This window comes from Dipodomys merriami, unplaced genomic scaffold, assembly GCF_024711535.1.
Source record: "Dipodomys merriami isolate MVZ:Mamm:240054 unplaced genomic scaffold, mDipMer1.0.p SCAF_78, whole genome shotgun sequence".
Lineage (NCBI taxonomy): Eukaryota > Metazoa > Chordata > Mammalia > Rodentia > Heteromyidae > Dipodomys > Dipodomys merriami.
Window position 1 is genome coordinate 749117 of NW_027206379.1, and position 20088 is coordinate 769204.

At 47.9% G+C, this 20088-nt stretch overlaps 1 protein-coding gene and 1 non-coding gene across 3 annotated transcripts; one reads left to right on the forward strand and one right to left on the reverse strand.

Moving 5' to 3' along the window:
• Positions 1-7656: 7656 nt before the first annotated feature.
• LOC138818836 (U6atac minor spliceosomal RNA) lies at positions 7657-7782 on the reverse strand. Its single transcript, XR_011369226.1, has one exon. It is a non-coding gene; the product is annotated as a U6atac minor spliceosomal RNA (small nuclear RNA).
• Positions 7783-8162: 380 nt separating this feature from the next.
• LOC138818792 (testis-specific protein 10-interacting protein-like) lies at positions 8163-19486 on the forward strand. 2 transcript variants are annotated; one of them, XM_070009910.1, is made up of 8 exons: positions 8163-8306; positions 11231-11361; positions 11448-12142; positions 12319-12466; positions 15908-16078; positions 18076-18175; positions 18290-18420; positions 19339-19486. In XM_070009910.1, exons 1-8 carry the CDS (start codon positions 8178-8180, stop codon positions 19463-19465), a joined length of 1632 nt encoding a protein of 543 aa, XP_069866011.1. In that variant the 5' UTR covers positions 8163-8177; the 3' UTR covers positions 19466-19486. The 2 variants fall into 2 exon arrangements, with proteins under 2 accessions (XP_069866011.1, XP_069866013.1); XM_070009912.1 differs by having other exon boundaries at positions 18329-18420.
• Positions 19487-20088: the final 602 nt, after the last annotated feature.

Consider the following 20088-nt stretch of genomic DNA (forward strand, 5'->3'; position numbering starts at 1 on the left):
ATGAAATAAAAGAGAGTCTTTTCAAGCTTACTGCTGACATAGTACCATAAGCAAACCAAGGAGCACAAGCTGCTTTAGCCTGTGCACTGTATGATCAAAAAAAGAAAGAAAGAGGGCTGGGAAGGTGGCTTAGTGGTAGAGTGCTTGCCTTGCATGCATGAGGCCCTGGGTTCAATTCCTTAGCACCACATAAGAAAAAAGCCGAAAGTGGCACTGTGGCTTAAGTGGTAGAGCGCTAGCCTTGAGCTGAAGAGCTGAGGGACAGCGCCCAGGCCCAGAGTTCAGGTCCCACGACTGGATCCCAAAAAAACAAAGAAAGAAAGAAAGAAAAGAAAGAAAGAAAGAAAGAAAGAAAGAAAGAAAGAAAGAAAGAAAGAAAGAAAGAAAGAAAGAAAGGAAGAAAGAAAGGAAGAAAGAAAGGAGGGAGGAAGGAGGGAGGAGGGAGGGAGGGAAGGAAGGAAGGAAGGAAGGAAGGAAGGAAGGAAGGAAGGAAGGAAGGAAGGAAGGAAGGAAAGAAGACACTATCAGGTATCTTTCAGAATGAACTAACTGACTTATTTCCCCCAAGAGGGAAGCAAACCATGGCCCTGCGAGGTTTGTGGCTATCATAAATGTTTGACTGCAATCACTTAACAAACATTCACTGAACACCTGCTCAGGGCCCTTCTCTGATCCTGCTCTGCTCTGCAGAGGCCAAAAACCACCACAGTAATGGCTGTCCTGTAATGCCACCAGGCAAGGTGGCAAGAGGCACCAAAAGTCTACAACTCTCAATGGTCAGGTATAGATAGGAGCCATGAAGAAAAAAGAGCCACACACAGAGACAGGAGAGAGCAAGGGTCACAAGGGCACAGATCAGTGCTGGACAGGACAGCTGGGTAGGCAAGTGTATAGTCAGGGCCTTGTATGGGCGGGGCCTTGTGAGGGCCAGGACTGGGTTATGGGATGGGGAAGCTGCCTGTCCTGATATCCCAAGATGGTTTTTCTTTCCCTTCTCCTGTTTCAAGTTTTGCTTCAGTCTTAAAAGTTCACATCCTACCATTGTCTTTTTTTTTTTTTTTTTTTTTTTTGTCGGTCATGGGGCTTGAACTCTGGGCCTAGGCGTTGTCCCTTAGCTCTTCAGCTCAAGGCGAGCGCTCTACCACTTGAGCTACAGCACCACTTCCGGTTTTCTGTTGGTTTATTGGAGATAGGAGTCTCATGGTCTTTCCTGCTGGTCTGGCTTTGAACCTCGATCCTCAGATCTCAGCCTCCTGAGTAGCTAGGATTACAGGCGTGAGCCACTAACGCCCGGCCCCCTACCATTGTCTTAAGTCATCTCTGACATAGCAGGGAAAGTGAATCAGTTTTGGGGTAGTGAACCAATACTGGGGTAGTTGTTTTCTCTGCACCATTTGTTGAAAAGACTTCCCATTGGCCTTAAGACCATCGTCTAAAATCAATAGATCATAAATGTAAGGGCTCTTACATTTATGGACTTTCAATTCTATCGCATTGGCTTATCTGTCTATCCTATTCTTTGTAAATGTAGTAATACTTCACTGATTGCCAAACATTGTGAAGTTTAGATTTTTTTTTTTGGTGACAATGGGTTTGCTGAATTATATCCGAGGTGAGTCCAGTAAGAACAAGGAAGATGAAATAAAAACTAGAAGGGGGAAATAGAAATGGAGAACCAAGATTATGAAATGTAACTGGAATGAGAAAAGAAAGATCAGGAACAAGAACATAAATATACAAATACATAGACCCAGCCGGGTGCTGGTGGCTCACGCCTGTAATCCTAGCTACTCAGGAGACTGAGATCTGAGGATCTCGGTTCAAAGCCAGCCCGGGCAGGAGAGACCGTGAGACTCCTATCTCCAATAAACCACCAGAAAACCGGAAGTGGCGCTGTAGCTCAAGTGGTAGAGCGTTCGCCTTGAGCTGAAGAGCTGAGGGATAGCGCCCAGGCCCAGAGTTCAAGCCCCACGACCGACAAAAAAACAAAAAACAAAACAAAAAAAAAACAAATACATAGACCCTAAAGGCCAATAAGAGGCTTTCTGAGTTGAATGATCAATTTTGGCTCTGAACTTCATGGCAGCCAAACTAAAAACAAAACAAAACAAAACAAAAAACAGATATAGTAACTTTTTTTTTCCAGAGCAGACAGAATATACAAGTTTCTCATTGTAAAGAAAAAAGTTTATTTTTGCCAGTCCTGGGGCTTGAACTCAGGGCCTGGGCACTGTCCCAAGTGCTCAAGATTAGCACTCTACCATTGAGCCACAGTGCCACTCTGGGCTTTTTCTGTGTATATGGTACTGAGGAATGGAACCCAGGGCTTCATGCATGCTAGGCAAGCACTCTACCACTAAGCCACATTTCCAGTCTCAAGAAGAAAATAATTTTTTCCTAAACTATGGCCAAAGGGCAAGTTTCCTGTGGGGCTGGCCCTGGCCAGTTCCCACAGCCCGGGTCTGCAATGGGCCTCTTAGATGTGTCTTTGGAGAACGGGCCTAGGGAACCAGTAGGTTGCTGCATTCAGTCGTGAGTTCTTGGCCTTGCCTTGACCTCTCAGTGGCTTTTGCCACAGTCACTTCACTCTTGGGTAAAAGGCGTTCTTCAGCTGGCAGGGAGCCCATGTTTGCTCAGCAATCTTCTTTCTCACAGGCTGCTACATCTGGTCTCCAAGGCCATCTGGTCTCTTTGACCTCTTCTAACCACTAAACAGCCACAGATCTAGAACCATCTCTCTCTCTCTCTTTTTTTTTTTTTTTTTTTTTTTGTTCTAATGCTCAGGAACTCAGGACCTAGATACTTAGCTTTTTTTTTTTTTTTCTTCTCAAGGCTGGTGTTTGATCGCTTGAGCCCTACCTTCATTTGTAGCTTTTTATTTTTTATTTTTTTTGGTGGTTAACTGGAGGTAAGAATCTCAGACTTTCCTAGGCTGGCTTCCCACCACAATCCTCAGATCCTGAGTAGCTAGGATTACGAGCCTGGCTAATCTGACTTCTGCTCTGTGGTCTTTTTCCCGTGTTCCTCAGCCCAAGTCCTCCAGTCTTTCTCCCAGACAAGTCTTGTTTCTATCCTGGGCCCTCCTACGTGATTTCTCCTTCGCAGCCAGAGAGAGGAATGGGCCCCTGACTGCCCTCTGTTCCTTAAAAGTCTTGAAGTCACTAAAGAAATCTCCTAGCCAGCTCTAGTGGCTCATGCCTGTAATCCTTTCTATTCAGTAAGTAGGCTGAGACTTCAAGGATGGAATTTCAAAGCTAACCTGGGCTAAAAAGTCCTCTAGACGCTTATCTTCAATTAACCAGCAAAAACAAGGACTGGAGGCATGGCCAAGTGGTAGAACATTGGCCAAGTGAGCAAACCAAATAAGTGTGAGACTCTGAGTTCAAATTCCAGTTATCCCTTCCCCCACACACACACAAAAAAAAAAATGGAGGAAAGAAATTAGTTAATGCCCAGTCTGGCTGGAAATATGGCTTAGTGGTAGAGTGCTTTCCCAGCGTACATGAAACCCTGGGTTCCATTCCTTAGTACCACATAAACAGAAAAAGCCCAGACTGGCACTGTGGCTCAAGTGGTAGAGTGCTAGCATTGAGCAAAAAGAAGCTCAGGGATGGTTCCCAGGCCCTGAGGTCAAGCTCCTGGACTACTAAAAACAAAACAAAAAAAAAACCACCAATGGGGCTGGGAAGGTGGCTCAGTGGTAGAGCGCTTGCCTTGCATGCATGAGGCCCTGGGTTCAATTCCCCAGCACCACATAAGCAAAAAGAAAAAAGCTGGAAGTGGTGCTGTGGCTCAAGTGGTAGAGTGCTAGCCTTGAGCTGAAGAGCTGAGGGACAGTGCCCAGGCCCAGAGTTCAGGCCCCACAACTGGACCCCCCCCCCAAAAAAAAGACCCACCAAAACCCACAAAACACTAAAGCAAAAATGCCCAGTCCTCTGTAAGAGCCACATTTTTTTAAATGTATTTTTTTTTGTCGGTTATGGGGCTTAGACTCTGGGCCTAGATGTTGTCCCTCAGTTCTTCAGCTCAAGGCTAGCGCTCTACCACTTGAGCCACAGTACCACTTCCAGCTTTTTCTGCTTATTTGGTGCTAAGGAATTGAACCCAAGGTCTCATGCATGCAAGACAAGCATGCTACCACTGAGCCACCTTCCCAGCCTAGGAGCCACATTTCTGAACTTGATTTACAAGGAAATGCTCTGCTTCTGCTTTCCTGGCCTTTGCAGCCCTGCTGATGAGTCTGCCCTGCTCTGCCCCTCCCCAGCTGGCTCTACTTCTTCAGCCTTCTGATTCACCACAGAGACACAAAGGGATAAAGGAAGGAAAGAGAAGGGAAGGGAAGGGAAGGGAAGGGAAGGGAAGGGAAGGGAGGAGAAGAGAAAGAATGGGAAGGAAAGAAGAAAGGAAGGAAAGGTGAGAAGGAAGGGAGGAAGAAAGGGAGGGAGGGAAGGAAGGAGGAGAGGAAGAAAGGAGGGAAGGGAGGGAAGGAAAGGAAGGTATTTACATGATGGGTGCTGGGTAATTGTTTATGGGTGATTATGTATGACAGAGTTAATAGCTACTTCCTAGGGGTCCCCCAGCAGTCCTCGCAGAGTTTCATTGTGGGCTCCCCTGTCCCCTGAAAGTCTGGGAAGTGGGCGGGGCTCTTTTGGGCTGCTCCAACCCACACAGACCCTCTCTTGGGAGCCTCACATTACAGTGCCACTTTCTGCCTTACTTCTAGCAACTCCCCTTGCAGACAGAACCCGTCCTTTCTGAGGCTGCCTGTACTGCTCACCCACTGGACTCTAGGGCTTTGGAGAGCCCCTCAGCCTTCCAGGTGACTTGTAGCACATTTAGGGTAGCTCCTCATTGGCTGTGGTGCTGCACACCTGGAGTTCTGTCACTCAAAGGTGGAGCAGCAAGGGCTAATATTCTTTTGTATATGTTGAAAGATTTTTTTCATAATTAAACTTTACTATTAAAAACAGCAACAAGGCCAGGCGCCGGTGGCTCACACCTGTAATCCTATCTAGTCAGGAGGCTGAGATCTGATGATCATGGTTCAAAGCCAGCCTGGGCAGGAAAGACCCTGAGACTCTTATCTCCAATAAACCACTCAGAAAACTGGAAGTGGTATTGTGGCTTAAGTGGCAGAATGCTAGCCTTGAGCTGAAGAGCTGAGGGACAGCGCCCAGGCCCAGAGTTCAAGCCCCACGATGACAAAAAACAAAAAACAAAACAAAACAGAAACAAGGGAATTGAATATAGTGGCTCATGCCTATAATTCCATCTGCTTTGGAGGCAGAGATCTGAAGGTTCTGGGTTCCAGGATAACTTAGGCAAAAAGTTAATGAAACCCTATCTCAACAAACAAGATGGGTATGGAGGTTCACATCTGAGACGGCAGCTACTTGATGGGAAAAGGTGAGAGGATCCTGGTCTGAGGCTGTCCCCAAGCAAAAAGGAGTGACCCTACCTGAAAAATAATAGAGGGGCTGGGAAGGTGGCTCAGTGGTAGAGTGTCTGCCTTGTATGCATTGAGGCCCTGGGTTCAATTCCTGAGCACCACATAAGCAGAAACAGTCAGAAGTAGGGCTATGGCTCAAGTAGTAGGGTGCTAGCCTTGAGCTGAAGAGCTGAGGGACAGTGCCCAGGCCCAGAGTTCAAGCTCCACTACCGACAAAAAAAAAAAAAGAAAAAAGAAAAGAAAAGGACAGAGGGCAAGGCTCCAGTTGTAAAATGCAGGATGTGAATTCAAATCATAATTCTGTCAAAAATCACAGCCCCCCCCCAAAAAAAAAGAGGTGGGGATATAGCTCAGTGGTAGAGCACATTGCTTAGCATGTACAAATCTCTTGGTTTGATACTAGCACTGAAAAAAGATGTAGCTCCCTAGATACTTGGGGACTCATCAGAATAGCAGCTCTTTCCAAATGTCATTGGAGTTGAGGCATAGATAGGGTGGTAGAGCACCAGTCAATGAGCAAAAGCATCGGATACTGAATTCAAGTCCCAGTCAGACACACACAAAAAATCAATGTCATCACCAACTTCCTTTTTCAAAATCCATCATTGATCCCTTCATACTCTTGATCTGGATGAGGGCTTAAAAAGTGACAGGCGTGTGCTGGTGGCTCACGCCTGTAATCCTAGCTACTCAGGATGCTAAGATCTGAGGATCATGGTTCAAAGCCAGGCTGGGCAGGAAAGTCCAGGAGACTCTTATCTCCAATAAAAACCACTAGAGGGGCTGGGAAGTTGGCTCAGTGGTAGAGCGCTTGCCTTGCATGCCTGAGGCCCTGGGTTCAATTCCTCAGCACCACATAAGCAAAAAGAAAAAAGCCGGAAGTGGCGCTGTGGCTCAAATGGTAGAGCACTAGCCTTGAGCTGAAGGGCTGAGGGACAGTGCTCAGGCCCAGAGTTCAGGCCCCACAACCGGACCAAAAAAAAAAAAAAAAACCACTAGAAAACTGGAAGTGGCGCGTGGCTCAAGTGGTAGAGTGCTTGTCTTGAGCTGAAGAGCTGAGGGATAGCGCCCAAGGCCAGAGTTCAAACCCCATGAGCGACCAAAACAAACAAACAAAAAAACCCAAAAAACAATCCTAGCCTAGTGGTTCATACTTGGTTTTTGTTGTTGTTGTTTTTTTTATGTTGGGTCCGGTCGTAGGGCCTGAACTCTGGGCCTGGACGCTGTCCCTCAGCTCTTCAGCTCAAGGCTAGCGCTCTACCACTTGAGCCACAGCACCACTTCCGGCTTTTTTCTTTTTTCTTATGTGGTGCTGAGGAATCGAACCCAGGGCCTCAGGCATGCAAGGCAAGCGCTCTACCACTGAGCCACCTTCCCAGCCCCAGTGGTTCATACTTGTAATCCCTCACTCAGGAGGTTGAGGCAGAACTATGAGTTCAAGGATTGCCTTAACTTGAGTGCCTAACTCAAAAAAGGGGGGCAAAATGCCATCTATGATAGTTAATTTTGGATGTCCATTTCACTGGATTGAGGAATTGGTAAACTGAGGCTAGGTCCAGATTAGTGTGAATGGGGAAGATTTGCCCTCAGTGTAGGCAGTATCATCCTCTTAGCTGGAGGCAGATGGCATAGATGCCAAAGGAGAATCAGATAGACTTTTCTACTGCCTTAGGCACCCAAGTCTAGGCTCTCTGGCCTTTGAACTAAACCACTAGACACAGGATCTTGGCCTCACACTAGAGTTACCCCACTGGCTCCCCTGATTCTGAAGCCTTCAAAAGATGGCCTAAGCCACCCTAGTGGTGGCTCTTCCTGGGACTTTTTTTTGTCGGTTGTAGGACTTGAACTCTGGGCCTGGGCACTGTCCTTCAGCTCTTCAGATCAAGGCTAGTGCTCTACCACTTGAGCCACAGTGCCACTTCCAGTTTTCTGGTGGTTTATTGGAGATAAGAGTCTCATGGACTTTCCTGCCCTGGCTAGCTTTTTTTTTTTTTAATTAATTGTCAATATATTTTTATTTAAAAAAATTTTTATTGTGAAAATACTGTACAGAGGGGTTACAATTACATGGGCAAGATAATGAGTACATTTCTTATCAAGCATTGTAGCTTCCTCCTTTGTTTCCCCTTCCCATTCCTTCCCATCCTCCCTCTGTCCCCCTACCCAATCCTCCCCACTCCCCCTACCCCCCCCTGCACCAAAGTTGGAAAAAAAAATGGTTAGATGCCACGAAGTAGGTGGCAATGCCTTAACCATATGCGTGTTGTCAGGCCCAAGGGCCTCTTCCATCTTTGTCAAGGGGAGTGCTAACCTTCTCTCCTTTCATACAACACCCTGGCTAGCTTTGAACTGCCATCCTCAGATCTCAGCCTCCTAGGAGCTAGGATTACAGGCATGAGACCCTGGGGCCTGGCTCTGAGGACCCTTTGAGATGGCAAACCCTCAGGTTACTTTTACAAGTGATGGGCAGACATGGGCCTGTTGAGGGCAGGAGACTTACCCTAGGTCCCACAAGTCTCTGTGTCCCACAAGGCTCTGTGTCTGGTTCTCAAATCCTGGTGAATTCTTCCCCTGGAAGGAAGTCAGCCTCACCTCCCCTGGCTGAGCCCTGTGGGGCATACTTTTTGCCAGAGTCCTTCAGACTAGACAAGGACTAGTTGCCATGGAGATGACCAGGCAGGTAGTTCCAGGACAGCAGGTGGGGGCGGGGCAAAAGGAGGACATCGCTATGCAAAACCCCCATCAACAGTTGGTCAGGGCCACTTCCAGGAGACCCAAGCAGGATCTGCTGTCACAGGCTCCAGGGAAAACAAAAGGGCTCATCAAGTTTCTGTCCAGCCTCTCCCAGAGAGGACAGGTGAGAGGGAAAGGGGCAGCGTGTGTATGTGTGTAGGAGGGTGACTTCTAACTGCCCAGTGGCAGGTGGGCATCTGAAGGCAGGAGAAGCCAGGGCTGAGTGAGGCTCTGAGAAGAAGCTATGAGACTAGAACTCAGGTTTAGGTGACAGGGACGCTGGAGGAGGAAACTTAAAGGGTGTGGGATGAAGATGATGAATTAAAAAGTAATTTGGGAAGGACTGTGGGAAGAGCACTGTTGGGTTGGCTCTAGCAAGTCCAGAGCCCTTGAGACACTCAAATGTAGAACTAGTCTTACAAGTTGCCCAAGTTGCCTCAAACTTGAAATTCTCCCATATGGCAGGGGGTGGGGGGCCCGTGTTTGGGATTACAGATGTGTGCCACTAATCCTGGCTTTCTTGTGTGTGTGTGTGTGTGTGTGTGTGTGTGTGTGTGTGTGTGTGTGTGTGTGTGTGTGTGTGTGTGTGTGTGTGTGTGTGTGTGTGTGTGTGTGTGTGTGTGTGTGTGTGTGTGTGTGTGTGTGTGTGTGTGTGTGTTCCTGAAATTTGACCTCAGGGTCTGGACTCTGTCCCTGACCTTTTGTGCTCAAGGCTAGTGCTCTACCACTTAAAATTACAGCTCCACTTCTGTTTTGTTGTGGTTTTTTTTTGTTTTTGTTTTTTTTTTGTGTGATTAATTGGAATCAGAGTATCACAGACTTTCCTGCCTAGCCTGGCTCTGAACCAGGATCCTCAGACCTCAGCCTCTTGAGTAGCTAGGATTATAGGCTTGAGCCACTGACACCTGCCTGATTTTTTTTTTCTTGGTTCTCCAGGTATTAAGAGTTGGATCTTTTTCTTTTTTTTTTTTCTTTTTCCGGTCATGGGGTCTGAACTCTGGGTCTGGGCGCTGTCCTTCAGTTCTTCAGCTCAAGGCTAGCGCTCTACCACTTGAGCCACAGCGCCACTTCCGGCTTTTTCTGTGTATGTGGTGCTGAGGAAGCGAACCCAGGGCCTCATGCTTGCAAGGCATGCACTCTACTGCTGAGCTACCTTCCCAGCCTCCCTGATTTTTTTTTTCTTGACCAACAGGAGTTGGTGGCTCATGCCTGTAATCCTAGCTACTCAGGAGGCTGAGATTTGAGGATCACTATACAAAGCCAGCCCAAGCAGGAAAGTCCACGAGACTCTCATCTCCAATTAATCACCAGAAAATCAGAAGTGGCCATGTGGCTCAAAGTGGTAGAACACTAGCCTTGAGCAAAGGAGTTCAGGGACAGCACCCAAGCCCCAAGTTCAAGCCCCATGGTCAACAACAACAAAAAATCTTAAAAAAAAAAAAGTTCTAGCCGGGCACTGGTGGCTCACGCCTGTAATCCTAGCTACTCAGGAGGCTGAGATCTGAGGATCTTGGTTCAAAGCCAGCCCGGGCAGGAGAGACCGTGAGACTCCTATCTCCAATAAACCACCAGAAAACCGGAAGTGGCGCTGTAGCTCAAGTGGTAGAGCGCTCGCCTTGAGCTGAAGAGCTGAGGGACAGCTCCCAGGCCCAGAGTTCAAGCCCCACGACCGACAAAAAAACAAAAAAAAAAAAGTTCTCTGTTTTAAAATTTAAAATGATACAGAAGGCTGGGCATGTAGCTTAATGGTAGAGTGTTTGCTTGTTGTTGTTTTTTTTTTTTTTGGGGGGGGTCCGGTTGTGGGGCCTGAACTCTGGGCTGGGCACTGTCCCTCAGCTCTTCAGCTCAAGGCTAGCACTCTACCACTTGAGCCACAGCGCCACTTCCGGCTTTTTTCTTTTTGCTTATGTGGTGCTGAGGAATTGAACCCAGGGCCTCAGGCATGCAAGGCAAGCGCTCTACCACTAAGCCACCTTCCCAGCCCCTGGTAGAGTGTTTGCTTAGCATGCATGAAGCCCTGGGTTCAATTCCTTAGTACCACATAAACAGAAAAGGCCACAAGTGGCACTGTGGCTCAAGTGGTAGCATGCTATCCTTGAGCAAAAACTCAGAGACAGTGCCCAGGCTCTGAGTTCAAGCCACAGGACTGGCCAAAACAAAAAACAAACAAAAAACCAATCCACAGGGGCTGGGAAGGTGGCTCAGTGGTTTACCTTGCATGCCTGAGGCCCTGGGTTCGATTCCTCAGCACCACATAAGCAGAAAGAAAAAAAAAGCTGGAAGTGGCGCTGTGGCTCAAGTGGTAGAGTGCTAGCCTTGAGCTGAAGAGCTGAGGGACAGCACCCAGGCCCAGAGTTCAGGCCCCACGACCAGACCCAAAAACAAAAACAAAAAACAATCCACATAAATGACACATAATTGTACATGTTTATGGGGCACAGAATGAAAATGTATTACTTTAAGACGTATTTAGGTAACTAGCATTTTCCTTCCCTTACATATTTATCAACTGTTTGTACTGGAACTATTCTGAGCCTCAGTTTTTGGACCTATGTGATAGATATAGTGAATCTATGATGTGGCCTAATCTCATTGGTCATGGCCTTACGGAGGTACATATACCTGAAAGTCCTAAGCAATGAAGAGGGGTTCTGGTGGGGGTGGATTTTGCTGTTGTTTGTTGTTGTTGTATGTTTGTTTTTGTGGCAATCCTGGGGCTGGAACTCTGGGCCTGAACCTATCCTGAGCTTTTCTTGCACTCTGTCACTTGAGCCACAGCTCCACTTCAGAGATAAGCGGTCTCACAGACTTCCTTGCCTGACATGGTTTCAAACTGTAATCCTCAAATCTCAGCCTCCTGAGTAGCAAGGATCACAGACATGAGCCACTGGCACCTGGATCTTGCTGTTTCAATATGAAAGATGATCATTGTGATCAGTCACTTTTAGAAATAACAGGGCCCAGTCAGGGTGCTTGGAGAGAAGGTCCCTGGGGAGGGGTAGAATGGTCCAGAAGGCTGCTCAGAGCTGGCTTCCTCCCCTGTCCCAGGATAGACAGGGTGGTGGTGATGTCATGCTGAGTTATAACGGAATGAAGAGATCTCAGAGTACAGGGCAGACAGCAAAGAAGGAGCGCCGGCCTCGGGGGAGGAACAAGAAAGGTCAAGGTTCCTCTAAGGGGTAAGCAGCTAAGGATGGGCTGGGAGCAAGGCTGGGTCTGGAGGGACCCTAACCAGGACCCTGACCCTGACCATCTCCCTCTTCAGTCTCTTTCCTTCTCCTGCTAGGAAACCCTCATTCCCCTTCCAGTGGGCCTGGGAGAGCTACATCACAGATGGCCTGGCTCTGCTTCAGCAGGACTCGTTTGAGGCTGCTAGCCAACAATCCCTATGGCCCTTATCATCAGGGATGTCCAAGCTCAGGTCCAGGCACAAGTCCACAATCAACCTCCCAGAGGCCCTTGACTTCTGTCAGAAGATGGAGGCCCAAAACCCAGAGAGGAAGCAGCGGCTGTCAACATGGGGAGAAGACCCCCGGCCTCCTGATAAAGCTGAGAACAAGGCTGACTCAGGATCAGAGTCTGAAGAGAATGAGGAGGCCTCAGAGTCAGAAAGCTCTGAGGTTGAGGAGGCTGAAGAGGTTCCGAGCTCTAAGGAACCGCCCCAGCTCCACAGGAGAGACGCCATCTTGGATGAGGAACAGTTCTCAGATATATCAGAAGAGGCTGAAGAGGGGGCGCCTCAAACCTTCCATGAAAGGAAGGACAGCTCTAAGAAAAAGGAGCAGAATTCTGAGGAGGCCTTAGAAGAAGGGGACCTACAAGGCCAGAGCCACGAAAAGGGTGCCAACTCCAGCAGCCTCCGAGGGCTGCTGAGGGGAAAGTCAAGGCCCAAGGACTTGGAGGGGCCCTGGGACCTGGAGAAGCTACACAAACAGTTACAGCAAGAATTGGACAATAATGGTGAGGGCCTCAAAAAGCTGGGTTCTCGATGAAGCTACACTGGGGAGAGAAGGTGGGAAGCTAAGGCCCTCTCTGGAGAGTCAGAAGGTGATGGGTTGGGCTCTGGGTGCTGGGAGTGAGGTCGCTCAGTAGGCCAGGAACGAGGCAATCCCTTGACTTGATTCCTCTGTGCCCAGGCTCCCAGAAGCCGACGTGGAAAGCACTGCAAGCTGCTCTCCGGGCCTCCAATAAGAATGCAAAAGCCCATACCTTGGGAGATGATGAAACATTCCTGTCTGCCAACCTCCCTAATCGCACCTTCCACAAACGACAGGAAGCTACCAGGTAAAGGGAGTAAGAAGCAAGGGTGGAAGATGGAGGAGACAGTTCTCCAAAAGACATTGTCTCTTGTATGTTCATTTATTCCTTTATCTATTTGCAAGGTTTTTGGTTATCTAATCATCTGTTCACTCACCCATCCACTCATCCATCCATCCATCTATCCATTTTCTCATCTATCTATCCATCATCCATCCATTCATCCATCTGTCTACTTGGCCAGCTATATTAAGCCAAACCACATTCCATTCATTTCTTGCTTTTTATCCATCCATTAACCTATTAACTGATTATTGCAATGCATATCTGTCTATTCCTGGGTCCTCAGGATATAAAAATTAAATCTTGGGCTAGCCCTGAGAAGGACTGGGTCTGGAAAATGAGATACATAGACAATTATGTCAGTTCAGTTAAGCAATTATTATACTTGAGCTTGAACTGGAGACCATGGGAGCAGAATGAGAAAGCTAAAGACTAGGAAGGGGCTGATGGCAGTGTCTAGAGGAGGAATGATTAGGGCTTGGAACAGGTATGGGTGGAGAGAAGGGGATTGACTTAAGAGTTCTTTAAAGAGCTGGGCTCACACATCTCAGGAGGCTGAGATCTAAGGATCACAGTTCAAGTGTCCTACCACTGAGTTAGCCCTTAGCCCTGAGATAGTCATAGGCTGGCTCAACCAGGCTGAAGTAGCATGTGAAGGAGGGAAAACTACACTCAACATTCTGTTAGAACCTTTCAGTCCTTTCAAAATAAGTTTATTTGAAGTTGTAGATATGTTTTGAAATATATATACACACACATACACACACACTCACATTTTGGCATGATTAAACCAAGCTGATTAACAGATGCATTAGCTTACATACTTGGTGTTTTTGTTTTTAGTGTTTTTTTTTGAGTGAAAGTCCTGGAGCTTGAACTCAGGGCCTGGGTGCTGACCTTGAGCTTTCTTACATATTTATATCTTGCAAACACTTAAGATCTACTTTTGGAATAATTTTGAAGCATACAATCCATTGTTAACTGTAGTCTCCATATGCTACAATAGATCTCTTGAATTAATTCCTCTTTTCTAGCTAAAATTTTGTACCTTTTGTGCCAACATCCTGTCAGCACTGTCCTGCACTTGATAACTACTGTTCTCCTTTCTACTTTATAAGGACAGTGTTTTCAGACACCACATGCCACATCTGTCTTCATCCTGGTGTGTGTGGGTGCCCATGCACATACACACATGCTGTTACTGGGGATTGAACTTAGGCCTTGTGTTCTCTGGCTTCTTTGCTCAAGGCTTAGCACTTTACTACTTGAACCATACATGCAACCTGTTATTTTTTTTCCTCTTTGGTACTGGGGATTGAACTCAGGGCCTTCCCATGTTAAGACAACCTTGACCATTGAGCTACATTCCTAGCCCCTGAACAGCTCTTCAGCTCAAGGAGAGTGCTCTACCATTTGAGCCACATTGCCACTTCCGGTTTTCCTCCTGGCTTGTCTGTTCTTTATATTTCCACAAAAGTTCAATTGAGTATCAATGCACTGATTTATGAGCTTCTATTCTGATTCAATGCTTTGTATGTCTTATTTTCTTTTTAATACTTGTACCATGCTTTTTTTGTTATTATATCTTTATAGAATATGATGAAGTCAGGTAGTATGATGTCTCCAGGATTTTGTTTTTTGTTTTTGGTCATGGGGCTTGAACTTTGGGCCTGGTGCTGCCCCTCAGCTCTTCAGCTCAAGGCTAGCGCACTCGGAAGTGGTGCTGTGGCTCAAATGGTAGAGTGCTCGCCTTGAGCTGAAGAGTGCAGGGAGAATGCCCAAGCCCACAGTTCAAGCCCCACAACCGACAAAAACAACAACAACAAGGCTAGCACTCTACCATTTGAGCCACAGCGCCACTTCCGGATTTCTGGTGGTTTATTGGAGATAAGAGTCTCACAAGCCTAGAGTCGGTGGCTTACGCCTGTAATCCTAGCTACTCTAGGAGGCTGAGATCTGAGAATCACGATTCAAAGCCAGCCCAGACAGTAAAGTCTGTGAAACTCTTATCTCCAATAAACAACCAGAAAACTGGAAGTGGCGCTGTAGCTCAAGTAGTAGAGTGCTAGCCTTGAGCTGAAGAGCTAAGGGACAGCATTCAGGCCCAGAGTTCAAGCCCCGCAACTGACAAAAAAAAGAGTCTCACAGACTTTCCTGCCCAGGCTGGCTTTGAACCATGATCCTCAGAGATCTCAGCCTCCTGAGTAGCTAGGATTACAGGCATGAGCCACCAGCGCCCAGCTTGATATCTCTTTGTCTGCCTGGCCATTTTTCTATATAACCAGGATTCAGTTATATGTAAATCCACCAAATATTTTGGTATATGTTACACACTGTTCTACATGCTGGGGATTTTCTGGCAGTGCAAATGAACACAAGAAACCTGAGCATCTGAGGCTAATGTTATGAGAAGACAGATATAAATAATAAAGAAATAAACAAAAGGTGTAGCTAGCTATGCACTGGTGGCTCATGCTTGTAATCTAAGCTTCTGAAGCTGAGATCTGAGGATCACAGTTCAAAGCCAGTCTGGGCAGAAAAGTCAGTGAGACTCTTATCTCCAATTAACCAAAATAAAACCAGAAGTGGAGCTGATGAGGGGTTCAGGGAAAGTTTGTATAGTTAGGAGTGACATTTGAACAAAGATCTGATAAGAAGAAACTGGCCTTGAGATGTGCAGAAAGTAGTTCCAGGTCTAAGGACTGAAGGTATGGTTTAAGTGGCATATCACTAGAATGTTCCAGATGTTTAGTTCTTGGCTATTTGACTGTCCCTACCTTTCAGCCTTCAGTTGACCTTTTTAGCATTTGTTCTCACTTTCCTATTTCTTTAGTCATCTGTCTGTCTATCCATCGGTAGAACTGTGCTTCAAACCATTGAAGCAGAGTCCTAGGGAGGATGCTGAGCTCCACACGGGTTCAGAGGCCTGGGCCAAAGTTCAAAACTGGAGCTCAGTGCAGGAAAGAGAAAGGCTGAATTTTGCAACAGTGCTAGAAGAAGCCTCCTTCAGCCCACACTTCCACAATAAACCCCCTTCACTCTTTGGGAGTCCCAGTTTTTCTCCCAATCTCCCTAACCCTCCTTGAGGCTTACCCTCCCGTGGACTTTCTTTTTTTCTTTTTTCTTTTTTTTGCTGATCATGGGGCTTGAATTCTGGGCCTAGAGGCTGTCCCTGAGCTCCTTCAGCTCAAGGTAGGCTCTCTACCACTTGAGCCACAGCACCACTTCCAGTTTTTTTCTAGTGGCTTATTGGAGATCAGAGTCTCACGGACTTTTCTGCCTGGGCTGGCTTTGAACCACGATCCTCAGATCTCAGCCTCCTGAGTAGTTAGGGTTACAGGCATGAGCCACCGGTGCTGGGCCCTCCCATGGATTTTACTCCTTTTTGTTCTCTCTCCCCACCAGAAGCCTGTTGCTGGCCTGGGAGCGGCAGCAGCAGGAGGAGCGCCAGCAGGCTGAGATGCGAAGGGCCCGGGAACAGCGAGTTCAGCACCAGGTGGCCCGTTGTCTGGCAGCCTATGCACCCCGAGGGAGCAACGGGTCCCGGACTACCCAGCACAAGCTGGAGGAGCTGAGGTAGGAGCCCAGGGCCAGGAGGACCTGGTGGTCACACTGCAGGATCCCAAGGCAGGTTGGTCAGGCCACAGTCACAGATGAAGATGTTGTGGACTGAGGAGAAAGGGTTGGTCCAAGGTCACTCAGTGAATAAGAACAGTGGGATGCTGGGAAGGTGGCTCAATGGTAGAGTGCTTGCCTTGCATGCATGAGGCCCTGGGTTTGATTCCTCAGCACCACATAAGCAGAAAAACCGGAAGTGGCGCCATGGCTCAAGCGGTAGAGTGCTAGCCTTGAGCTTAAGGGCTGAGGGACAGTGCCCAGGCTCAGAGTTCAGGCTCCACGACCAACAACAACAACAGAAGAACTGTGGGATGCTCAAGGTCAAATGTGCTATCCATACTTACCGTTTTGAAACCCACTTTTCTGATTCCTAGAGCCAGACATGTTTATTAATAAACAAAAACATTATATTAGTACTTAAGCCCTGCTGGGACTTCTCCTGGAGACTACTGTACATGGTCAGGTGGAGTTAGCTGTTTTTTCTTCCTCCTCCTCCTCCTCCTCATCTTCTTCCTCCTCCTCCCCTTCCCCCTTCACATTCCCCACCCCCTTCTTCTTCTTTTTGTCAGTCATAGGGCCTGAACTCTAGGCCTGGGCGCTGTCCCTCAGATCTTAGGCTCAAGGCTAGTGCTCTACCACTTGAGCACAGCGCCACTTCCTGCTTTTTCTGCTTATGTGGTGCTGAGGAATCAAACCCAGGGCCTCATGCATGCGAGGCAAGCACTCTAATACTGAGCCACCTTCCTAGCCTGGCTGTTTTATTTTCTTCCTGTATTTTGGCCATTTTTTGTTTCTGTGCCAGACCTGGGAGCTGTCACTGAGTTTGTTTTTTTTTTTTGCTCAAAGCTGTCACTTTACCCCTTGAGCCACAGCTTCATTTCTGATTTTTTGGGGGTTAATTGGAGATAAGAGTTTTATAGACATTTCTGCCAAGGCTAGCTCCTCAGATCCCAGCCTCCCGAGTAGCTACAGGCATGAGTCACCAGCACTCAGCTCCGTTTCTTTTTTTGCTCTGTTCTTTGTGTCCATACCAGGGATTACACTCAGAGCCTCTAGCTCTTGGTTGGCTTTTTCCACTCAAGGCTGGTGTTCTATCATTTGAGCCATACCTCTATTTCTGACTTTTTGCTGTTGTGTGTGTGTGTGTGTGTTTGTGTGTGTGCATGCATGGGCACACTTGAACTCGGGGCCTGAGTGCTGTCCCTTAGCTTTTTTTTTTTGGTCCAGTCGTGGGGCTTGAACTCTGGGCCTGGGTGCTGTCCCTCAGCTCTTCAGCTCAAGGCTAGCGCTCTACCACTTGAGCCACAGCGTCACTTCCAGCATTTTTTTTTTTTTTGCTTATGTGGTGCTAAGGAATCGAACCCAGGGCCTCATGCATGCAAGGCAAGCACTCTACCACTGAGCCACCTTCCCAGCCCCTGTCCCTTAGCTTTTTCACTCAAGGCTCTACCACTTGAGCCACAACTCCACTTTTGGCTTTTTGGTGGTTCACTGGAGATGGGAGTCTCATGCACTTTGCTGCCCGTGCTGGCTTCAAACCGTGATCTTGATCTCAGCCTCTGAATAGCTAGGATTACAGGCGTGAGCCACTAGCACCTTGTTCACATTTTCTTTCTTTCTTTCTTTTCTTTCTTCCTTTCTTTTCTTTTTGTCGGTTGTAGGGCTTGTGGGGCCTGGGCGCTGTCCCTGAGCTCTTCAGCTCAAGGCTAGCACTCTATCACTTGAGCCACAGCACCACTTCTGGTTTTCTGGTGGTTAATTTGGAGATAGTCTCACAGACATTCCTGCCTGGGCTGGCTTTGAACCTCAATCCTCAGATCTTAGCCTCTAGAGTAGCTAGGATTACCGGCATGAGGGCTTGGCTTCACAGTTTTTAATGATCAGTTAGGTTTGGCAGGCGCTGGCCTGGATATGGGTTGTGGCCTGTTAGCCACTCAGTCTCATCTCTCCCACAGGCGCCAGGAGCGACAGCGCTTTGTTGAGTACCAGACTGAGCTGCAAGGCATCCGGCACCGGGTGCAGGCCCGACCCTTCCTATTCCAGCAGGCCATGCAGGTGAGGGATCGCAATGGTGCAAGCAGACAGCGCCCCTGGAAGCCCTGAGACCCCTTAGTCATCAGAGCCTCAGCAGCCCCGGGAAGAGCGGGAACCCCTCTTCTTTCTCCTCAGGCCAACGCTCGACTCACTGTCACCCGGCGCTTCTCCCAGGTGCTGTCAGCCCTGGGTGTAGATGAGGAGCTGCTGCTGGCTGAGGCAGGAAAGGGGAACGGGCACAAAGAGGGCACCTCCCGGAAGTCCAGGTGAGGCCACTGGCTGGCCAAGGGACTGGTTCTAGCTAGCTGTCGTGGGGAGGGAAGACAAGGCTAGCCTCTGGGCTCTGTAGGGTCTCCTCCATGTCACCCTAGAACACGGGCCAGGTCTACTGTTCCCTCTTCCTCTCCCTCCTAACTCCTCTTCCTCCTCTTCAAGTTTAGTATAACAGGATTAAAGTAAGGAGAAATAGAAACATTTCCTGCTCTCCATACAGGAAATGGGAGTTAAAGACTCCAACAGCCACGCGCTGGTGGCTCACGCCTGTAATCCTAGCTATTCAGGAGGTTGAGATCTGGTGGATCATGGTTCAAAGCCAGCCCAGGCAGGAAAGTCCGTGAGACTCTATCTCCAATTAACCACCAGCAAACTGAAGTGGTGCTGTGGCTCAAGCAGTAGGGTGTTCGCCTTGAGCTGAAGAGCTGAGGGACAGTGCCCAGGCCCAAAGTTCAAGCTCCACGACTAACAAAAAGAAAAGACTCCAAACAATTGTGTTGAATTTTTTTGGGTGGTACTGGGATTTGAACTCAGAGTCCTCTCTACCCTTGCTAAGCACATGCTTTACCACATGAGCCACATTGTTAGCCCTTGTTCTCATTTTCCAATGAAGAACCTGAGAAGCTGAAGGCCAGGACCTTGTTTAAGGACACAGGAATCCCTAACTGTCAGAGCTAATCTGGGACTCTGTAGCCATCTGAGCACCTCATATGAAGGCTAGTGCCCCATTAGCCACCCCAGGTATACAAAGCAGGGATTACGAGGCCAACTTCACAATAAAGAAACTCAAAAGAAGGGGAATCATTTGCCCAGAGCTACACAGGAGTTGGATCTGGACTCACAGTCATCAATGGCTGTCTTGGCATAGGGTGGAGACCTATGGAACCCATTAATTTCTATCTGTCTTTAAGGAGCCATCGGTCAGTGGGGGTAAGAATGAAGCCCTCTTCTCAGAGCCCCCCAAGAACAGAAGCCATCGATGCTCAGTCGGGCAGATACTCTTCCCCATGCCTGGTCCCAGAGAAACCCTCAAGATAAATATTAAAGGCTTTTTTGGAAGATACCGCGTACGATTTCTGGGGTAAGGGGAAGCTATAGGTTGGGATTAGGAGTGGCAGCAGGCTTACCTGTACTCACATCATCAGGAGCTCTGGCTGCCCACCACCCAGCACACACATCCTGTTTCTGCTCCAGAGGGCTGGGATATCTTGGAAAGCAATGGCTAGCCAGGTGCTGGTGGATCACACCTAGAGTCCTAGCTATTCCAGATGCTGAGATCTGAGGATTGCCATCTGAAGCCAGCCTGGACAAATAAACCCATGATTCCAGGAAGTTGTTTGGAGTCTGAAAGATCTGTTAAGTTCAGAATCATTATCATCAGCAAATAAAGGATAATCTAATCTCTTCTTTACTTAAATTCCTTTCCTTTTGCCTGCCTTATTGCTCTAGCTAGGATTTTAGAACCATACTGATTAAGAGTGGGTAGAGGGGCTCAGTGGTAGAGTGCTTGCCTAGCATGCATGAAGCTCTGGGTTTGATTCCTCAGTACCATGTACACAGAAAAAACCGAAGTGGCGCTGTGGCTCAAGTGGCAGTGTGCTAGTCTTGAGCACAGACAGGTTCAGAGACAGAGCCCAGGCCCCGAGTTCAAGCCCTGGGAC

What these genes read in the sequence shown, in the direction of transcription:
- LOC138818792 (XM_070009910.1), top strand. Translation starts at nt 8,178, where the DNA reads ATGCAAAACCCCCATCAACAGTTGGTCAGGGCCACTTCCAGGAGACCC. An exon ending in GGTCAAGGTTCCTCTAAGGG is followed by an intron (nt 11,362 to 11,447) that starts GTAAGCAGCTAA and finishes CTCCCTCTTCAG; the next exon opens with TCTCTTTCCTTCTCCTGCTA. An exon ending in AAACGACAGGAAGCTACCAG is followed by an intron (nt 12,467 to 15,907) that starts GTAAAGGGAGTA and finishes TCTCCCCACCAG; the next exon opens with AAGCCTGTTGCTGGCCTGGG.